The following is a 19700-nucleotide window of genomic DNA, read 5'->3' as shown; positions in this document are numbered from 1 at the left end:
ACCAGTGTAATGCACTGAGCTCAGTGAGTTCTTGCTGAGCTCAGCGCATGTGTAGCTCACTGTTGTCCCTGCAGTCTTAAATTCTTTGCCGCAGTGTACAAAATGGCACCCGATGTGTCACTACTAGAGTTCCTGGTCTGCTGGTCATTAGGTCTGAGGGCTACATGGACCTGTCTTAGGTGGAACCTGTAGGATGCCACATTGTTGCAGTTCACTGAGTCAGAAATGAGTTCGCTCCCTGCTCTGTGCATGCTCAGTCCTGCCCCGTAATCTTCGCCTCCTTAAGCAAAATGGTGCCAAATTCAGCTCTTGGAGGCAGACTGGGCAATGAAATCCACCCTCTTCCTGCACCATGCATTTGGGACCTGCCATTCTGTTGATGTTCCTGGTCAAATCAAACAGACCAGCAGGAGGAGTAGTTTTTTGGGTTCACCTCCTGAGCTCCCCAGGTGAAGGTCGCTTCCCACCTGGCAGCTGATGGAGTGCAGATCGCCCATTAGCTGAATGCCACTGGGGTATCAGTCACTGCAACACCACACTGTTGTTTTCGCTGCTTTCCTGTGTCTGTCAGTCTCCAGGTACCCCTCTGCTGTTGTTCTGTACTCTTCTATTTCCTGGAGTGTGTACTCTCTGCTTCTCACTGACTAATATTTCTCTGTCTGTTTAAATGTGTCTTTACCCTATTCTACCATCTTTATATTCCAGTTCTCTGCTTTGGGGGTTTTGAAACTTTAAATGCAGTCTAGATGATTTCTATAACTTGGGTCATCTCTGTTTCTATTCATTTAGTAAATTTTTTTAAATGAAAAAATCTTATATGTGGACAAGTATGGTCTTATCTGTTAATCTTCATATTTAGACTGCTTTAAAACTTTGTCTTTTATTTAAATAAATATATTTAGTGTTGTCCATTTAACTCGGTGGTGGCTTAGTGAAAAAGTTTTTAAATTTCTAGAGTGTTTTATACTCATTTTACGTTCCAGTATGGAAGCTTCAACTACCAGTAATTTCAGGTAGGTAAAGTTAGTGGAAATGATAATTAAAAAAATGATAATTAAAATATATTTAGTTTTTATTGGAAAGGCAGACTTATAGAGAGGAGAGACAGAAAGATCTCCCATCTGCTGTGGCCATAACAACCGGAGCTGAGCCAATTGGAAGCCAGGAGCATCCTCTCGGTCTCTGATGCAGGTGCAGGGTCCCAAAGCTTTGGGCCATCCTCTGCTCCTTTTCCACACCACAAGCATGGAGCTGGATGGGAAGTGCTACAGCCAGGACACAAACTGGCACCCGTATGGGATCTTCGTGCTTGGAGGTGCAGGATCAGTCGGTTGAGCTAATGTGCCGTCCCAGTGGAAATGATGATTTTAAAGATTTTTTTTATTATTATTATTGGAAAGCCGGACATACACAGAGGAGGAGAGACAGAGAGGAAGATCCTCCATCCGACGTTTCACTCCCCAAGTGAGCCGCAACGGGCCGGTACGCGCCGATCCAAAGCCGGGAACCAGGAACCTCCTCCAGGTCCCCCACGCGGGCGCAGGGTCCCAAAGCCTTGGGCCGTCCTCGACTGCTTTCCCAGGCCACAAGCAGGGAGCTGGATGGGAAGTGGAGCTGCCGGGATTAGAACCGGTGCCCACATGGGATCCCGGGGCTCTCAAGGCGAGGACTTCAGCCGCTAGGCCACGCCGCCGGGCCCGAAATGATGATTTTAAAATAATGAAGCTAATATGTGATAACAATAAGTAGGGGACTTTAAAAAATTTTTAAATAGTACATTATTTAATATCAGTGGTATCAGAGCAAGGCAGGCAATACAGCAAACTTTTAGCTTAACGAACATTTTAAATTTTGGTGAAGCTTTTTAATAGTTGTATTTCATGAAAAGTGAATTCTTTATGTGCCAGGGCCAAAGAACTTCATATATATAATACGTTTTTAAAGTCTGGCAGGCTATGCCGTTTTGTGGCTTACTGATCTGAACGTGGATCAATGATTTCTTAGATTAAAAAAAATTAACTCCCAACCCAATTTTGTAAATGCAGTGCTACATACCACAGAATCAAGGGAAATGTGTACTAGAAAAAGAAATATCCATGACTCTTATAAGCCTCTTTACAACTAGGGGAGTTTATTATCCTGGGAAATAAGCTTAACTCAATAACAACAAAGAGAAGATGCAAACCTAATTCTCAGCAAACTGAAGTCTTCGGAAAATTACAGCAGAGAGGGAGAACAGCAGTCTTCGCAAATAAATCCTGAATTGCTTCTGTCAGTCAGATTTACAGTAACAGAGAAGGGAAAAGGCAGAAGGAAAAGAAAGATGTGTTTGACCTTCCATAGTTTTCCAAGAAGTCCATTTTGGATAATTCATCTTTTTAAGTCATTTGCTTGTGGCAATTGTATTTCAGGACTGATCTGTGTTGATTACTAACTAGTCAACGAGGGGACTGCTTGGTTTTACAATCATACTTAGTGTACTACACTGGTTGTATCATACATTTAAATGCAGTGTTTAGTGTTGATATTGGATTTCAAAACTGGAAGTTCATCTTAAAAAAATGTGTTGAGCATCCAAGTGTTGCCAGAAGAGATAAAGGTGATATTTAAATAAAGATAGATTAGTTAATCACCGAACTAATCAGAATATGTGACCTATTAAAAAACTGTTTTATGATCTGAACAGTGTAGTTTCATGATTCACTTCTTGCTGAATAAGGCAGTTAACTGCATTCTCGGATTTATTCCTCCTGCGATCCTGTTCCTTTTGTATATTCCTTCTAAAACGATTAAGGCTTGATTGTTGCCTTCTCGAGGGACATGCGTTTGTGTCCTACCTTCAAAATTGCGTAGTAGCCATGGTCCAAATGACTTACAGTGGGAGCTCTCTGTTTGGGTATTCAGCTGTTTCTTGAAACTACATTGTGGTTTGAGATTAACGACTGCTTTTATGTGGGCCTGTTTATTTATAACAATCTGAAGGAGTCTGGAAAACAATATGAGGCAGTCACAAATTTCAATTCATACCAGAGAAACACAAGGAGTGCTTCTTGGTGATCAGTTTCCGTCCACCGCCCAGGTCTTTGGCTGTCAGGTGGATGTCTGCTTGTGGGCGTCCCTGTGCTCATGTTGGCATGTACAGCTTCAGACCTAGTGTTGGAGATATCTGACACATAGTAGGTACTCTTTTAATATTCTTTTTACTTGACCTGTATAGTAAAATAAATATCAGAGAAAGTATCATGAAAAGCTTCAGACCCATTCATTCATTTTATTTTTAAATATTTATTAATTTTTTAAAAATGTATTTATTTATTTATTGGAAAGGCAGGTATACAGAGAGGAGGAGAGACAGAGGGGAAGATCTTCCATCTGATGATTCACTCCCCAAGCAGCCGCAATGGCTGGCGCTGAGCCGATCCAAAGCCAGAAGCCTGGAGCCTCTTCCGGGGCTCCCATGCAGGTGCAGGGTCCCAAGGCCCTGGGCCGTCCTCGACTGCTTTCCCAGGCCACAAGCAGGGAGCTGGATGGGAAGTGGAGCTGCCAGGATTAGAACCGGTGCTTGTATGGGATCCCAGAGCGTTCAAGGCGAGGACTTTAGCCACTAGGCTGTCACGCTGTGCCCCAGATTTATTTATTTTTATTGGAAAGTCAGGCCCCGTTCATTTATTTTTAATTAATGGCTTAAGTGTTTTTATACCATAGTATTTACTATTGGTCTTCAATGTAAACATAATGTGTTTGCAATTATATTGGAAAACTTTTATCCTTTTGAAGTACCTTTTTTTGGTAATAAAAAGATACTTGGAGGTCTCTGGTTTAAAGACTGACGGTATAGTACTCTTTTCCTTCATGTCTAGGAAGGGGAATATGCATAATTATGCATATGCTGAAATATGCAAAATGCTATGGTAATCATATAGAACTAACCAGTCTTCAAAGGTCCAGTCTGTTAGAACTTTTTTTTTTGAAAAGGAGTAATTTTTGTAGTAGTTACTTGTGAAACGAGAGCTGTTAGATGATACAATCTGAACAAATAGGTGCGTACCACTTGTAATTTATATGTTATTGACGTTATGACTGAATGTCAATGAGCTAGTTTACGAAGGCTGTGCCAAATCTTATGCAGTATTGCAAAAAAAAGATGAATGGTATGTTGATGTTCCTTTAGCACCCTCTGCTGGATATAAGAATTAATTCAGCAGGTTAGAATTAAGAAGTTCATTAGGAGAAATTTAATAAAATCAATCAACAAAATCTACTCTTGGAAGGAGTTTGTTTGAAGACTTGAATTATTTTTCATACCATTACTGATTGTTTTAGTATTAATAGCCAGTGAATTTGTTTTCTTTGGATGTTTCATTCAGAGAAGTATGAATATACAGACGTGAATTCGTGTTTATTGTTTTAGCTGATTTAATTTTGATATAGGCAGGCAAAATTGAATCTCTTCTGGATTGCTAGAATGAGAAGCTAATAATTAAACAATGTCACATATACATAAGAAACAAGATGTGAGGGCCCAGCGCCATGACTTAGCAGCTAAAGTCCTTGCCTTGAACGCGCCAGGATCCCATATGGGTGCCGGTTCTAATCCCGGAAGCTCCACTTCCCATCCAGCTCCCTGCTTGTGGCCTGGGAAAGCAGTCGAGGACGGCCCAAAGCCTTGGGACCCTGTACCCGCGTGGGAGACCTGGAGGAGGTTCCTGGCTTCTGGCTTTGGATCAGTCCAGCTCCGGCCTTTGTGGTCACTTGGGGAGTGAATCATCGGATGTAAGATCTTCCTGTCTATCTCTCCTCCTCTCTGTATATCTGACTTTGTAATAAAAATAAATAAATCTTAAAAAAAAGAAACAAGACTTGAATAGTCGAATCTTTTGTTACAGAATCACTGAATATTTTGTATTTTAATGAAAATTTTGACTAGATAGAGAAACCTGCAGATAGACTTTTAGGATTCTGAAATGCATTTTACCATTGTTAGACTTGTTTCTTCCCTCTATTTGCGTGTTTCTAGGTTTTAAGATACTATGTTCTCAGGCCTGGGCTAGCAGCTAAAGTCCTCGCCTTGCATACGTTGGATCCCATATGGGCACCGGTTCTAAGCCCAGCTGCCCCACTTCCCATCCAGCTCCCTGCTTGTGGCCTGGGACAGCAGTTGAGGACGGCCACTTGGGGAATGAATCAGTGGGCAGAAGATCTTTCTGTCTCTACTCCTGTTTGTATATCTGACTTTTGAATAAAAATAAATAAATCTTAAAAAAATATTATGTTCTCATTGCCTATGGGTATTTCCTGAGTGGCCAGACTCCTGATTTTACAGACTGTCAAATGAACATACTCAATACCAACAAAGGCAGCTTTAGTTCTTTGAGGGAAGGAAGTTTATCCTGTGGTATTTACATTCAAACCTTTTATAAAAAAATTGGTATTGGGCATTACTAGGGTAATGCCAGTTCTAGTCTGAGCTAAACACCAGCATTTAGTAGGTGCTAAGCTATATGTCTACAACCTCAGGAATCTCTTGTTCTTAGATATAAAGACAGCATGTAGTAGGAACTTTTTTTTTCAATTATAGGAATCACAAGTGTAAGTTAAGTGCTACCACTTTTTGATATTTTCCTTGATCCTTTCACTCAAGGATTCTTTTTTCTTAAAGATTTATTTATTTTTTATTACAAAGTCAGATATATAGAGAGGCGGAGAGATAGAAATATCTTCCATCTGATGATTCACTCCCCAAGTGAGTGCAACAGCTGGTGCTGTGCCGATCCAGAGCCAGGAGCCAGGAACCTCTTCCAGGTCTCCCGCATGGGTGCAGGACCCCAAAGCATTGGGCTGTCCTCAACTGGTTACTCTTCGCTTATAAAGTTTTTTTTTTTTAAAGATTTATTTATTTTGTTACAAAGTCAGACATACAGAGAGGAGGAGAGACAGAGAGAAAGATCTTCCGTCCGATGATTCACTCCCCAAGTGAGCTGCAACGGCCGGTACACGCCAATCTGATGCCGGGAACCAGGAACCTCTTCTGGGACTCCCACGCGGGTGCAGGGTCCCAAATCCTTGAGCCGTCCTCGACTGCTTTCCCAGGCCACAAGCAGGGAGCTGGATGGGAAGTGGAGCTGCCGGGATCAGAACCGGTGCCCATGTGGGATCCCAGAGCGTTCAAGGCGAGGACCCCAGCCGCTAGGCCACGCCGCCGGGCCCCGCTTATAAAGTTTTTAAAGAGTTTATTTTTTGAGAGGTAGAGAGACTAAGAGAAAAAGCTATGGTTTACTGCTTCATTTCCCAAATGTCCACAGTAGCTAGGACTGAATTGTGCCAGAGCTGGAAACTTGGAATTCAGTGCAGGTTTCAAAGTGAATTGTAAGAATCCAGTTACTTGGTCCATCGTCTGCACACCCCAGGGTCTGCATTATCAGGAAGCTGTGATCAGAGCAGTGCTGGACTCGAATGCAGGCATTTGTATCTGGGATATAGGTGACATAATCAGCAACTTAAGCAATCTGCTAAATGCCCTCAAAACTCATAATATGAAAATCACTCCATTGAAACACGAGGAGAAGTATAGTAGATCCTTCACCAAAGAAGGCATACAAATAGCAATATACATGAAGAGATGTTCAGTGATATTAGTCATTATAGGGAAATGTAAATTAAAGCTAAGATGAGATCCCTTAACAGGCCAATTTGAATATCTACATTAATCCCCTAAAAAATGACCATGCCAACTGTTGTTTAGGATGTGGAGCAATGGGACATTTCATATAACCCTATGGAATGTAAATTGGTATGTCCCGCTTGGAAAATTTTATGATAGTCTCAAAATGTTCAGTATACACTTCTCATTTGACCTAGCCATTCTAATCCTCACTAGTTACTCTAGCCATGTGTATGGGCATACAGAAGTGGAACTGTGTCCCTATACAGAAGTGCCCATAGCAGCTTTATTTGTAATAGCCCACGCTGGAAACAAATGTCCATCAGGAGGTGAACAGAGAAACCAGTTGTGGTGTTAACATAGTGGAAGTTTGTTTGACTATGAAAATGACCTATGGTGTGTGCAACCACATGATGAGTTTCAGAATACTTTCACAGGCGGAAAGGAATTGGGCAATAACGCATTTGTGTTATAGAATCAACTGACATAGAATTTCAGAAACTACAAGCTCCTCCATGGTACAGAATTAGCTGATGGGCAATTACTTGGTGAAGGGGATTAGGTGCACAGTGCTGGAAGGAGTATTTCAGCAGGGGATATAAGGGATTGCTTAAGGGTAGTTGAAGTATTTCTGGTTTTGATTGTGGCAAGGATTTTTTGGATCCTTATTTATGAAAACTTACCAAGTTTTGTCATTCCAATATGTATAGGTTATTATATGCAAATTGTTTCCCAGCAAAACTTATGAAGCAAAACAAAAAAGGAAGCAAACTCTGGAGCATTCTTTTTGAGCGTGAGTTTACACTCCGTTCTCGCAAAGTAACAGGGAGAGTCCCTACAGCTGCAATAACCTAAATTGCTAATTGTAGTTCTGTGATGTACTAATCCATATTTAAATAGTAAATAGTAGTGTTAGTATTTACTAATAGTATATGGATTTATGATTTAAAAATTTTAATTTGTTTTTAGGCAACTACTCTAAGAGTGAAGAAATTAGAAGAAAATATTGAAGCAGAAAGAGCAGCACATCTGGAATCGAAATTTAATTCTGAAATTATTCAGGTAATGTGTGAATATGTATTTCTGGAATGAATTTTTAAAAGTTGTGTTATAACAGCTAACTAAAACAACAATATATTCAGAGAATCAAGACACGCAAGAATATATTGTGGTGCTCCTGATTACTGAATTGCGGTCTGGATATAGTTGAGGACATACTATGCTAATGGAGGAGCTGGCACACTGCAGCATACAGGCCAGGTCTTACCCATTGTCTGTTCTTGTGAAAATTCATCTTGCCTCTGCATCATATTTAGAGAATGCATATCACTATCATCATTAAGAGCTGACAGAATGAAGATGAATGAGCTCCACTTGCAACTTGAACTAAGCATCAGATACCATATTTGTATATATGGATATGTAGACACAAAGGGAGAAATACGAAATACTAAAATAGTTGGGAGTATGACAAATGGAAAAGATTTGACCCTGGAGAAGAATTAGATGCTCTCGTTGGGGCTTGGAAATTGAGGAGGAATTTCTGAGGCAAATGAGAGCACAGCATGTAAATTAGGGGTTGGAAAGCTGTTGCCTTGGACCAAGTTTGACACGGAGCCCATTTTCATAAATGGTTTCTTTTGAGGGAAAATAACCATGCCACTCCTTCTTAAACATATAGTTTATGGCTGCTTGTTGACTTAGGAACCTTATGATCCACAAAACTTGAAGAATTCACTCTCCGACCCTGTACAGAAACAGTTATCTGACCACTGTTCTCAGCGAACAGAACTGCAAGAGTAAAGCTACTAATGATAGTCGGAAGATGTGATGAGACTCAGGAAGGGACTTTCTAATGCTAAAGAACTTAGATTTATTTTGCAAGTCAGAAATAGGGATAGGCAAAGACTTCTCGGGAACGACTGTAGAAGCACAGGCAAAACTAAACAACAGCTAAGCAAAACCAAACAAGTGGAGCCAGGCGAAGCTAAGAGACTTCCATACTATGAAGGAAACTGCAAACAAAGTGACGAGGCAACCAGCAGAATGGAAGAAAATATTTACAAATGACACAATTGATAGAGGAATAATATCTAGGATCTATAGAGAACTCAGGGAACCTAACAACAATACAAAGCAGTTTAGTTAAGAAATGGGAAAAGGGCACGAGCAGGCAATTTTCTCTTTTTTTTTTTTTAAAAGATTTTATTATTATTGGAAAGCCGGATATACAGAGAGGAGGAGAGACAGAGAGGAAGATCTTCCATCCGATGTTTCACTCCCCAAGTGAGCCGCAACGGGCCGATGCGCGCTGATCCGAAGCCGGGAACCAGGAACCACTTCCGGGTCTCCCACGCGGATGCAGGGTCCCAAAGCTTTGGGCCGTCCTCTCCTGCTGTCCCAGGCCACAAGCAGGGAGCTGGATGGGAAGTGGAGCTGCCGGGATTAGAACCGGCGCCCATATGGGATCCTGGGGCTTTCAAGGTGAGGACTTTAGGCGCTAGACCACGCCGCCAGGCCCGAGCAGGCAATTTTCAAAGACTGAAACAGAAATGTCCAACAACATGAAGGAATGCTCAGGACCACTAGTTATCAGAGAAATACAGATCAAAACCACAGTGAGATTTCACCTCATCCCAGTTAGAATGGCTATCACCCCCAAATTAAAAAAAACAATAAATATTGGAGATGATGTGGGGAAAGGTTACTCTAATCCACTGTTGGTGGAAATGTAAACTGGTATAACCATTATGGAGGACATATTGGAGATTCCTCAGAGATCTGAAAATAGATATTCCATATGAACCAGCTGTCTCACTCATGGGAATTTACCCAGATGAAGTGAAATCAGCATATGACTATTGTTGGTACCTGTGCTTTTTGGAGATAAATTCACAATAGTTAAGATATTGAATCATAGCAGCTGTAGCCAACTGTCTGGGTTGGTTTCTACCTAGGCAAGTATTAACACTGCTGGGAGAAAAGCGCCAAGGCTGGCGAGAGTCTGGGCCTGGCTAGTGCCAAATTTGTATTAACTGTACCAGTGTGCCAGCTTAGTTGCCTAGTCTATTTTTCTTTTTTTGAGAGATATCTGGGGAAGGTGGGGAGTACTGGGCTGGAACACGCCAACCTGGTCTCCAGGTCGTGGGGAGTTGCAGATTGCCTGGGGAAGGGGATCTTGGGACCTATTGGAGACTGGAGTTATAGCAGCAGATGGCATGTATGATGGGGGGGGTGACTTCTTGGATCTTCCCTGGACCCAGCCACTGCACTCACAGGTAGGCAAGGGGACTGAGATAGAATGGTTTGGCGGCGGTGGGGGGGATGGAATGGTGGAGACTGGAGGGCATGTCTGGGGCAGGCCAGCTCACCTGCTCATATGTCAGACTTGGATGAGCCAAATAGCATTGCAAGTTGCCTAATGGTGCACATATAAGCTGGGTGTGTGTGGGGGTGTATGCTTGGCTGTATTAGGCTGTAGTACCTGCCCATAATTGTTGGAGCAGGAAGTGAGTTGCAGCACCCACCAGAATGTGAGAGACCTAGATCTGGGGGAAGATTCTGCACAGGATCTGTGGGTTTGCCTCTGTGGGATGTAGCATCCACTGGTTTGCATGGAGAGGGTGGGGTGGTGACAGGCTGAGCCAGGCTGGACCATGGAACTCACCTGATAGGAACTTACATGACACTTGAAGGAACTAGAGCTGGGAGGAGACAGGTCCAGGCTACCGCAGCCTCTGGTACATACAAAGGTCAGGGTTGAGGACAGACCATGCCTAAGGCCATGGCACCTGTTGGCACATGAGATCCTAGGTCTGGTAGGGGAATTTTGGGTAACTCTCCTGCTAGACCACAGCTTCTATTGGGGAGCACAGTAGCTGGGCAGGCTAGGGCAAGCAAAGCTGTAGTACTCTTCAGCATTTGTGTGGATTGAGTCTGGGGACAGGCCAAGCTGGGCCAGTTCACAGTGTACTGGCATGGCTGAGAGTCAAGATGGGGTGCAAGCCAGGCTTCTCTGGACTGCAACCCAGTAGTTTAAATGAGGGGTTGGGTGGACTGGGGTGCTGCATGTGCCAGTGAGAGCTGGGACAGGGGCTAGGCTGGGCTGCAGCACCTGCTGGCAAATGCTGAGAGACTTGGGGGTTGGTCATCTCAGACTGAACCACAGCACCTGCTAGCATATACAAAACCTGGGGCTGGGAGTGAGCTTGATAGGGGAACTTTGGAGACTCGCTTGTTGGATTGCAGTTACTACTGGTGAGTATGAGAGCTTGCATTGGAGGTGGGCTGATCTCATGCCACATCTGCTAGCTTCATGAGAGCTGAATGAGCACAGGCCAGCTGAGCTAGCATGCAACACCTGGGAAGGAATTGGACTGGGAGCAAGTTGTACCAGGTTGGACCATGGTACCCCCTGGCAAGTGCAAGATCCTGGGCGGGAATGGTCCTGGTAAGGAAATTGCGGTTTCTCCTCTGTTAGGCTTCAGCTCCCACTGGTGAGTACAAGAGCCAGGGCTAGTGGTGAATTGAACTGGGCAAAGTGGCAGCACCTATTGGCATGCATGTGGGCTGGGTTTGGGGGAGGGTCAGGCTGAGCTAAGCTGCAGAACCCCATGAGTGTACATGAGAGCGAAATGGGATGCAGAATGGACTGGGATAGGCTGCAGCACACTTTAGTTGACATGAAAGATGGGGCTCGGGGGCAGAACTTACCAGGCAGATAGCTGCACTGACTGGTGCAGGTGATGGACCAAGCCTGACCCTGCTCTGGCTGGCACACATGAGAGTCAAGTCTGAGGTCACCACAAGTGAGGTTTCTTGGGGAACTTCCAAACTAGATAGCTGGACTCAAATCTCAGCCACAAAGAAAAATCACAATGTGTGTTGTCCAACCTTGGGAGTGCATGTATTGGGACTGGGCCTCCTCAGTTGTTGAAGTCTGTGCAGTGGTCATCATGCTCAGATACACAGGGGACATTACAGTCAGCACACCTAGGACAGCAGATGTCTAGTGCCTCGTCGGAGGATAAAAAACAGAATAGGTTGGACGACTTTCCTGGTGAGGCTTTGCAGGAAGAATTTGGGTCTATGGATGCACACTGAAGTAGATTTGATTAGTGTTGGAAAGATTTTTCTCAACCCTGGTACAGTGATGTTGTTGACATCTCAGAACTATCAAAACCACTCAAGTAACACCCTTGGAACACTCATCTTCACATTGAGGTCTCCAAGACATCATCATGTGACCATCCCCCAACACCCTGTGTGTTTGCCTGAGTGGGGATCTCATATGGGCGCTGGTTCGTATCCCAGATGCTCCATTTCCCTTCCGGCTCCCTGCTTGTGACATGGGAATGCAGTAGAGGATGATCCAAAGCATTGGGACCCTGCACCTGTATGAGAAACCCAGAAGAATCTCTGGCTCCTGGCTTCACATCGGCTGAGCTCCTGCTGTTGTGGCCATTTTGGGAGTGAACCAGTGGATGGAATATCTTTGTCTGTATCTTCTTCTCTCTGTATATCTGACTTTACAATAAAATAAGTAAATCTTGGGTCCAGTGTCATAGCGTAGTGATTAAAGTCCTCACCTTGAACGTACTGGGATCCCATATGGACGCCGGTTCTAATTCCGGTGGCTCTGCTTCCCATCCAGCTCCCTGCCTGTGGCCTGGGAAAGCAGTCAAGGACAGCCCAGAGCCTTGGGACCCTGGACCCATGTGGGAGACCCGGGAAAAACTCCTGGCTCCTGATTGGCTCAGCTCAGCCGTTGCGGCCGCTTGGGGAGTGAACAATGGGATGGAAGCTCTTCCTCTGTCTCTCCTCCTCTCTGTATATCCGCCTTTCCAAAAAAAAAAAATCTTTAAAAAAATAAGTAAATCTTACAAAAACAGTGAAAATAAACAATCTAAACAATTCAATTCTATTGAGTCAACCCAGATGTCTATTAAAATGATTGGATCAAGAAAATGTGGTATACGGTTAAGCTCAAAGAATATGCCTCTTCCAGACCTGCCCTACAACTGATACTTAAAGATGTTCTCTTGATAGAGAAAAGGCATAGCACCCACCAAAACCAAAGGCAAATGGGAAAAACATCCCAGTAAAATGACAACAGAAGGCTAAACCAAACAATAAACAACCCATTGCTAAAATGAAAGGACCAAATTAACACCCATTCATATTAACCCTGAATGTTAATGGCTCAAACTTACCCATCAAATGTCATAGATTAGTAGACTGGATCAAGAAACAAAACCCATCTCTTTGTTGCTTGCAGGAGACACATCTTACCAACAAAAATCAGCGTAAATTCTATCTCATGGATTTTGATGTTTTGGTTTTTAGTTTTCATTTCTTCAAAACAGTTTTTTTCTCATACTAAATTCTTCACTGACTTATTGGCTGTACAGTAGCATCATTTTCTTCAAGAAGGTTCTTGATTTTCTTTTTCATTTCTTCAGTGACACATTAGTCATTCAGTACATGTTATCTAACTCCATGATGTTGTAAATTTCTATTTTTCTGTCTGTTGATTCTCTTTTGTGGCTTTTCATTTAAGGGGAGGTACAATAACTGTGCTCTGGAGATTATCATATCCAGATGTGAGGATACAATGCAGTATGCATCTCTGCTTCCAGACAAAGATAAACTCCCAATGAAGCTGTTAACTGCATCTTGACAATAGGATGCTGGACTCTCTGCCATTGTCCATGCCTGCAATGATGGATTTATATCTGTTTATAAAGAACTATGCTATTGTAATAGCATAGGGGAAATCGGTGTGTGTGGGAGGGGTTTGGGGAAGGGACCAAGGAAATCCTAGAGCCTATGGAACTGTATCACAAAATAACAGTATTAAATGGAAAAAATAAATATGGAAAAAAAAACCAGGTGGTATATATAGTATGGAATACTATTCAGCCATAAAAAGTAGAATCTTTTTAAAAATTAAAGTACTGAGTTTATTTCTCATGTATATTTTTGCCTTCAAGCCATTTCCACGTCTGACCACTGCTATTACTCTGTCCTATCATAATATGCCATAGATTCTTAAAACCAAGCAAAGGGTGGAATTTCATCTTTAAAAACTAAACAGGCATTTTGGACAACAAACACTTGGCAATAGAACCTGGACAACATTTATCAAACACAGCAGGGAAAGTTCTCACTCTGTATTATAAAAAGGACAGCCAGATATCAAGTGTTACATAAATGAAATAAGACAGAATATTTTAACAAACTGTTTAAACTATTTTCCTAAAGAGACTTCCTCCACTCTCAAAGATCTTGAATAGCCTCCTGGTCAGTCATCCGGAAGCAATTCTTTACAAAATTGGAATCTTGTCTTTCATAGCAGATGGATGCAACTGGAAACCCTTCTTCTTAGTGAAATAAGCCAGTCGCCAAAAGACACATATCATATGTTTTCCCGGATTTGTGGTAACAGAGTACAAAAATGTAATGTGTGTGTGAGATTGATATTTTGGGATTTGATTATTGTGTACAGCCTTTGTACTCCTAAGGGAGAGTAGGTTTTGTCTTATATTTGCTATGTGTTGATTTCTTAGTGGAGTCCTAAGCCTGTGATAATGTAGTGAAATGAAAATATGCTGTTGTTAAAAAAGATAAGGAGGAAGGAAAGTGCATGAGGAGTATGCGCAGGAAAGAGGATTGGGTGGGAAATATTATTGTGTTCCTAAGTCTGTATTGTAAAATGTGGAAAATGTGGTTGTTTTTATCAATAAAAAGCACATTTAAGAATTGGTTTATATACTTTTTCATAGGTACATATTCTTTTGTGGGAATGTAGTTTGTTTTTCATTCTGTTATTGTAAGACACTGGGAATAGTTTTGGAAAACAGTTTTTTTAGTTGCCAACATACTGTATGGCAACTTAAGCTGCCTCCTGCAGCACCAGCATCCCATACTGTAGTGTAGTTTCAGTCCCAGACACTCCACTTCCAATCAGATTCCTTGCCAATTCACCTGAGAAGGTAGTGGGAGATGGTCCAAATGCCATGAAGGAGACCCAGATGAGTTCTGGCTCCTGCCTCTAGTTTGACCCACCCCCCCCATTTGTGTGTTTGGTGGTTAACCAGTGGTTCGAAGATTTTCTGTCTCTCTCTCAAACTGCCTTTGAGATACTTAAGTCATTTGAGATACGCAGAGAGAGAATATGAGAATATGATAGAGCACATTGGTCTGCTGATTTACTCTCCAAATCTCCAGATACCTTCAATGGCTAGGCTTGTGCTGGGACTGAGGCCAGGAGCTGGGAACACATCCCAGGTCACCTGTATGAGTGGCAGGAAGTCAATCATTTGGGGTATTACTGCTGCCTTTTGAGGCTGCGTTGGCAGAAAGTTGGAGACAGGAGCTGGAACCTAGAATTGAACCCGGATACTCCAATGTGGAGTTTGTATTATCTTAACTACTGGGATAAATACCTGTTCTGAGAATATGGTTATTAAAATGTCTTAGTATGTAAAATTTTAAATGTGTGCAGAATTAGAATAGTAAAATGTAACCCTTGTATTCCCATCACCCAACCTCAATACCAGCCTTAGATCAATTATGTCTTAACTATTATCTACCTGTACTCCCACATTGCCACATCATTATGAAGCAAACCCCAGCTATTAAGTCACTACAAACATAAATGTTTCAGGCAAATAATATATGATAATAAAATTTCTCTTTTTTTTTTATACTAAGAAGTCTCCAGGTATAAAAAGATCTATCAAACTTCTTAGGTTTGTACAAATATTCATGTGAAAGAGTTTATTCTGAGAGAGGAAGAATAACTCCCGTAAGTTTTCAAAAAAGTCCAGTCAACTTATTTTATAAAGGAAGCCTCTGACTGGATGGAAAAGCAATGGATTATAAATAAGGCACTTTAGTGGGATGGGCTTACTATATCTGCCTATCAATTTTAGTGGCACCATTAACTTTATACTTCTGCTCTTTTATTTTTTCATTAAATATATTAAGAAAGGAAATAAGGTGTGTTTTATGTTCGTTTTTAAACCAAAGCAAAAAGAAGGAAATGTCTGAATGAATCATAATTTGTTGTGTATCAATTTAAGATGAACGCTTACATTTCTGATCTTGTTTCAATTATTTCTATGTCATCTGGTAGTTACGGATTCGAGACCTTGAAGGAGCTTTGCAAGTGGAAAAGGCCAGCCAGGCAGAAGCTGTTGCTGATTTGGAAATGATCAAGAATGAATTCAAAGAAGTTGAAAGTGCTTATGAACGAGAAAAACTCAATGCACAAGAGAGCTTTGCAAAACTAAGTTTGTAAGTATGTTTCTCTAAAATGCTCTAATACAAAGATTTCATGAAAGCTATTTAAATGTGAGCACGTATTTTAGCAATTGTTTTCTTTAATGTCAGAGATATGTTAGAGGGAAAAAAGACTTCATAAGGCATAACTATACTTCCTGTTCCAGGTAAATATTCAGAGTGTCCCAGAAATGCAGTTGTAAAGTACAACCTAAATACATTAGTGTATTTTCCATTATATGATTAGTGTTATGCAATATCTTTTTTTTTTATTAATTATTTTGCATTATGTGACAGTTTCATAGGCTCTGGGAATCCCCCCACCCCTCCCCACGCCCCTCCCCCCTGGTGCATTCCTCCACCTTGATGCATTATTATAGTTCAAATTCAATCAAGATTCTTTCCTTGCAAACGTATACCAAGCATAGAGTCCAGCTACTTATTGTCCAGATGGGTTGAAAAGTTTCTTGGGGAGACCATTTCTGGTCCGAAGTTAGAGTTGGTAGAATATCATCCCAGTAAATGCAATATCTTTTAAAACTTCTGGGGCACATGAGATGAATGTTGTGGAGATAGAAGATGTTTGGGATATTCTAAAACTACAAAAATAGTAGTAGTATGACTACCATGTAGCTTGGTATGTGCCTGGCATTGCATAGTTTCATTTACTCACCTGAGACCTTGTGAGTTAGCTATGTATATATTTTTAAAAATTTCCCAATTTATATGTGGAAATCAAGACTTAATAAGAGTAAGGACATACCTACTCATAAGTCATAGAGTCAAAACATTTGTGACTCCAACTGTTTTAAAATTTTTCTGCCCAAAACTCTTTCATCTGAAAAGTTTTGTGAAATGCTTTAAGAAGCTTATAATTCTTTAATGTGTTTCCAAAATTAAATTCATAATAGACATTCTAAACCATTACTTGAAGTCCTGGTTTCTATTTATGACAAGTAGATAACAATTTTCCATCTTAACATAAGTAATTTTAGAGATATGTATTAAGTAGTAGTAATTACAATGGCTCTTCTGAAGTTTATGGAAAGTATATATTATAACAAATTATGGATTAAATAATTTTTTTTTGCACCAAAATAAACTTATCTTGCAAAAAAGTTGTTTAAAAAAGGTGGGGGCTAAGATTTGGAGAGAGCGAGAGAACACTCCCGTCCACTGGTTCACTCTTCAGATGCCTGCGATGATTGGGATAGATTTAGGACAACACCAGGAACTCAGTACTCACTCTAGGTCTTCCTTGTGGCCAGAGGGAACCCAACTAACTGAATCATCTCTTGCGCCCTCCAAGATCTCCATTAACAATAGGCTGCAGTTAGGAGCTAGAAGCTTGTATTAAACTCAAGTACTCTGATAATGGGACATGGAAATTTTAACTACTAGATGAAAATGCCCTTCCCTAAACTTATTTTTAATTCTATTTTCTTTTACATTAAGAAAAAGTTTTGATGGTGTTTACATAGTTGATAAGGGTGGGAAGGATTGAAGGTTAGGGAAAATGGGTGTGATCATTGTTTGCAAATTTTCTATTTCTTCCTGTTTCTGGGAGAACTGGGGAGATACAGGGAGAAGCCGTATATATACAGTTTCCCAGTTGCTTCAGCACACGGGGTAGGACAGTTTCCCAGTTGCTTCAGCACACGGGGTAGGAAATGGCCACCTGATTCAACCCAGGGTCCCAATGTGGTGCATGCTCTGAGGGATTGGCCAGGTGGTTTGGATAGCAGTTCTTTTCTACAACTTTTTAAAAAAGTAGCCTGTTTTTATTTTTCTTTAGAACATGTTCTGACTTTTGTTGTTTATTATATGTCTAACATGGAGAGGAACTTTGTTTCTCAATGCCTATAATAGTGTCTGCTATATGTAAGTTGGTAGCTAAGGATTTGCCGAGTCAGATGTGAACAGTACTTAATGTCATCATTTTATGACTTGTGTTGGTTTATGTGATTAACCAGTGCTTGGCCAATGTGATTATTGTATTCTGTTCATTATTAAATGAGTTACTGTTTTTTTTTTTTTTTTTTTCAAATTTTGACAATTAAGAGGAAAAGGAAAGAGAGAGAGAGAGAAAGAGCTCTCCAATATACTGAGTTATTTCCCCAGACACCTACAGTGGCCCACAGTGGACCAGGCCAAACCTGGTAGCTGAGCACTCAATCCAGATAAATCTCTATCATGTATAATTTAAAACATGACAAAATAATTTGAATATTTTGTGGAGAGTTTGTAGAATCTTTGTTTCCAGTGTTCTGAACTTTCATAACCATGAGCCTGGCATGGATTGTTTTTCATTCAGTTTGCTGGATGTTTACTGAGCTCTTTCTGCTTTAGAGACTCAAGTAGCATTATTTCTGGGAATGTTTTCTTGTATTTTTGCTTCATTGCTTTCTTTGTTTTCTCCCTTTGCTCTTTCTGAAACTACTGTTATGTGTATGCTGTGGACTTTTGGATTTTTTAAAAAAAGATTAATTTTTATAATTTTTATTGGAAAGTCAGATATACAGAGAGGAGGAGAGACAGAGAGGAAGATCTTCCACCCATTGATTTATTCCCCAAGCGGCCACAGTGGCCAGAGCTGTGCCAATCCAAAGCCAGGAGCCAGGAGCTTCTTCCAGGTGTCCCAACCAGGTACAGGGTCCCAAGGCTTTTTGGGCTGTCCTTGATTGCTTTCCCAGGCCACAAGCAGGGAGCTGAATGAGAAACTGGGCTGCTGGGATTAGAACCAGCACCCATATAGGATCCTGGTGCACATAAGGCAGGGACTTTCGCGGCTAGGCTTTTTTGCTGGGCCCTGGATTGGTCTTCTTATTGTCTTATTATTTCTCTGCTTTGATACATTTTATTATTTAGTTCTTTATTATGACTGTTGCATCTAATTTCCATACATATTTATTTTTAAATTTTAGCTGCTCTACCTTGAAATATTCTTGATGCAAATAATCAAGGGCAGCAGTGGAATTGGTTGTGCTCTATTCTAGAGAAAGGATTGTTGATTTAAAGTAAGGTCAGGTATCATTAAAAAATTGTTTGCTCATTTTATTATAACCTGAACATAGTTTGGGTTTGATTATACTGAATCACCCTGTCTGTAATTTAAAATTACAGATTTAAAACTAGACGCAACAGATATACCAAATTATCAGGAGGAGCAGCATTTCAGATTAGGAATGCTTAACCTGAACTTTCAAAGTGCTTTTCATCACATGTTCTCACAAGAATGTAAATACAATGTATTGCCAACGTGAGCAAAATTTAAATAGGAAAGCAAAGCTTTGAAACAAATTTGTGTCTATTCAAAGTGAATACAAATGATTTTAGATTATTTCTCCATTTTGAATTTTTCACGGCTCTCAGGAATAAAACATTAGCCATATTTCTCATCTTCTTCATTGTTTGATATGACTGCTTTCTCTGTCTTGAAGAAGTTTATGAGCTCAGTAAACTAGAGGATGGGCTTTTTAGAAGATTGATTTTTTAAATTAAAAATTATGATATAGTTCCATAGACTCAGGGATTTCCATTTAAGTCAAAGTTACAGAGAATTTTCTTTAAAGATTTTTTTAGGGGGCCTGGTGCGGCTGCCTAGGGGCTAAAATCCTTACCTTGCACGTACCAGGATCCTATCTGGGTACCAGTGAGAGACCCAGAGGAGACTTCTGGCTCCTGGCTTCAGATTGGCTCAGTTCCAGCTGTTGTGGCCATTTAGGGAGTGAATCTTCTCTGTATCTTCTTCTCT

The 19700-nt window shown here is 41.0% G+C and overlaps 1 protein-coding gene across 6 annotated transcripts in view; it reads left to right on the top strand.

Moving 5' to 3' along the window:
* The window catches only part of CCDC171 (coiled-coil domain containing 171), a 304667-nt gene that overhangs the window by 47846 nt on the left and 237121 nt on the right, over positions 1-19700 (top strand). For all 6 annotated transcript variants that reach the window (XM_058672681.1, XM_058672678.1, XM_058672679.1 and 3 more), the window contains 2 exons: positions 7631-7723; positions 15801-15961. In XM_058672681.1, the coding sequence (XP_058528664.1) occupies positions 7631-7723; positions 15801-15961 (254 nt within the window). The remainder of the gene's footprint in view (positions 1-7630; positions 7724-15800; positions 15962-19700) is intronic.

This window comes from Ochotona princeps, chromosome 14 (genome assembly GCF_030435755.1).
Source record: "Ochotona princeps isolate mOchPri1 chromosome 14, mOchPri1.hap1, whole genome shotgun sequence".
Lineage (NCBI taxonomy): Eukaryota > Metazoa > Chordata > Mammalia > Lagomorpha > Ochotonidae > Ochotona > Ochotona princeps.
This window is presented reverse-complemented; position numbering and strand designations above follow the sequence as displayed.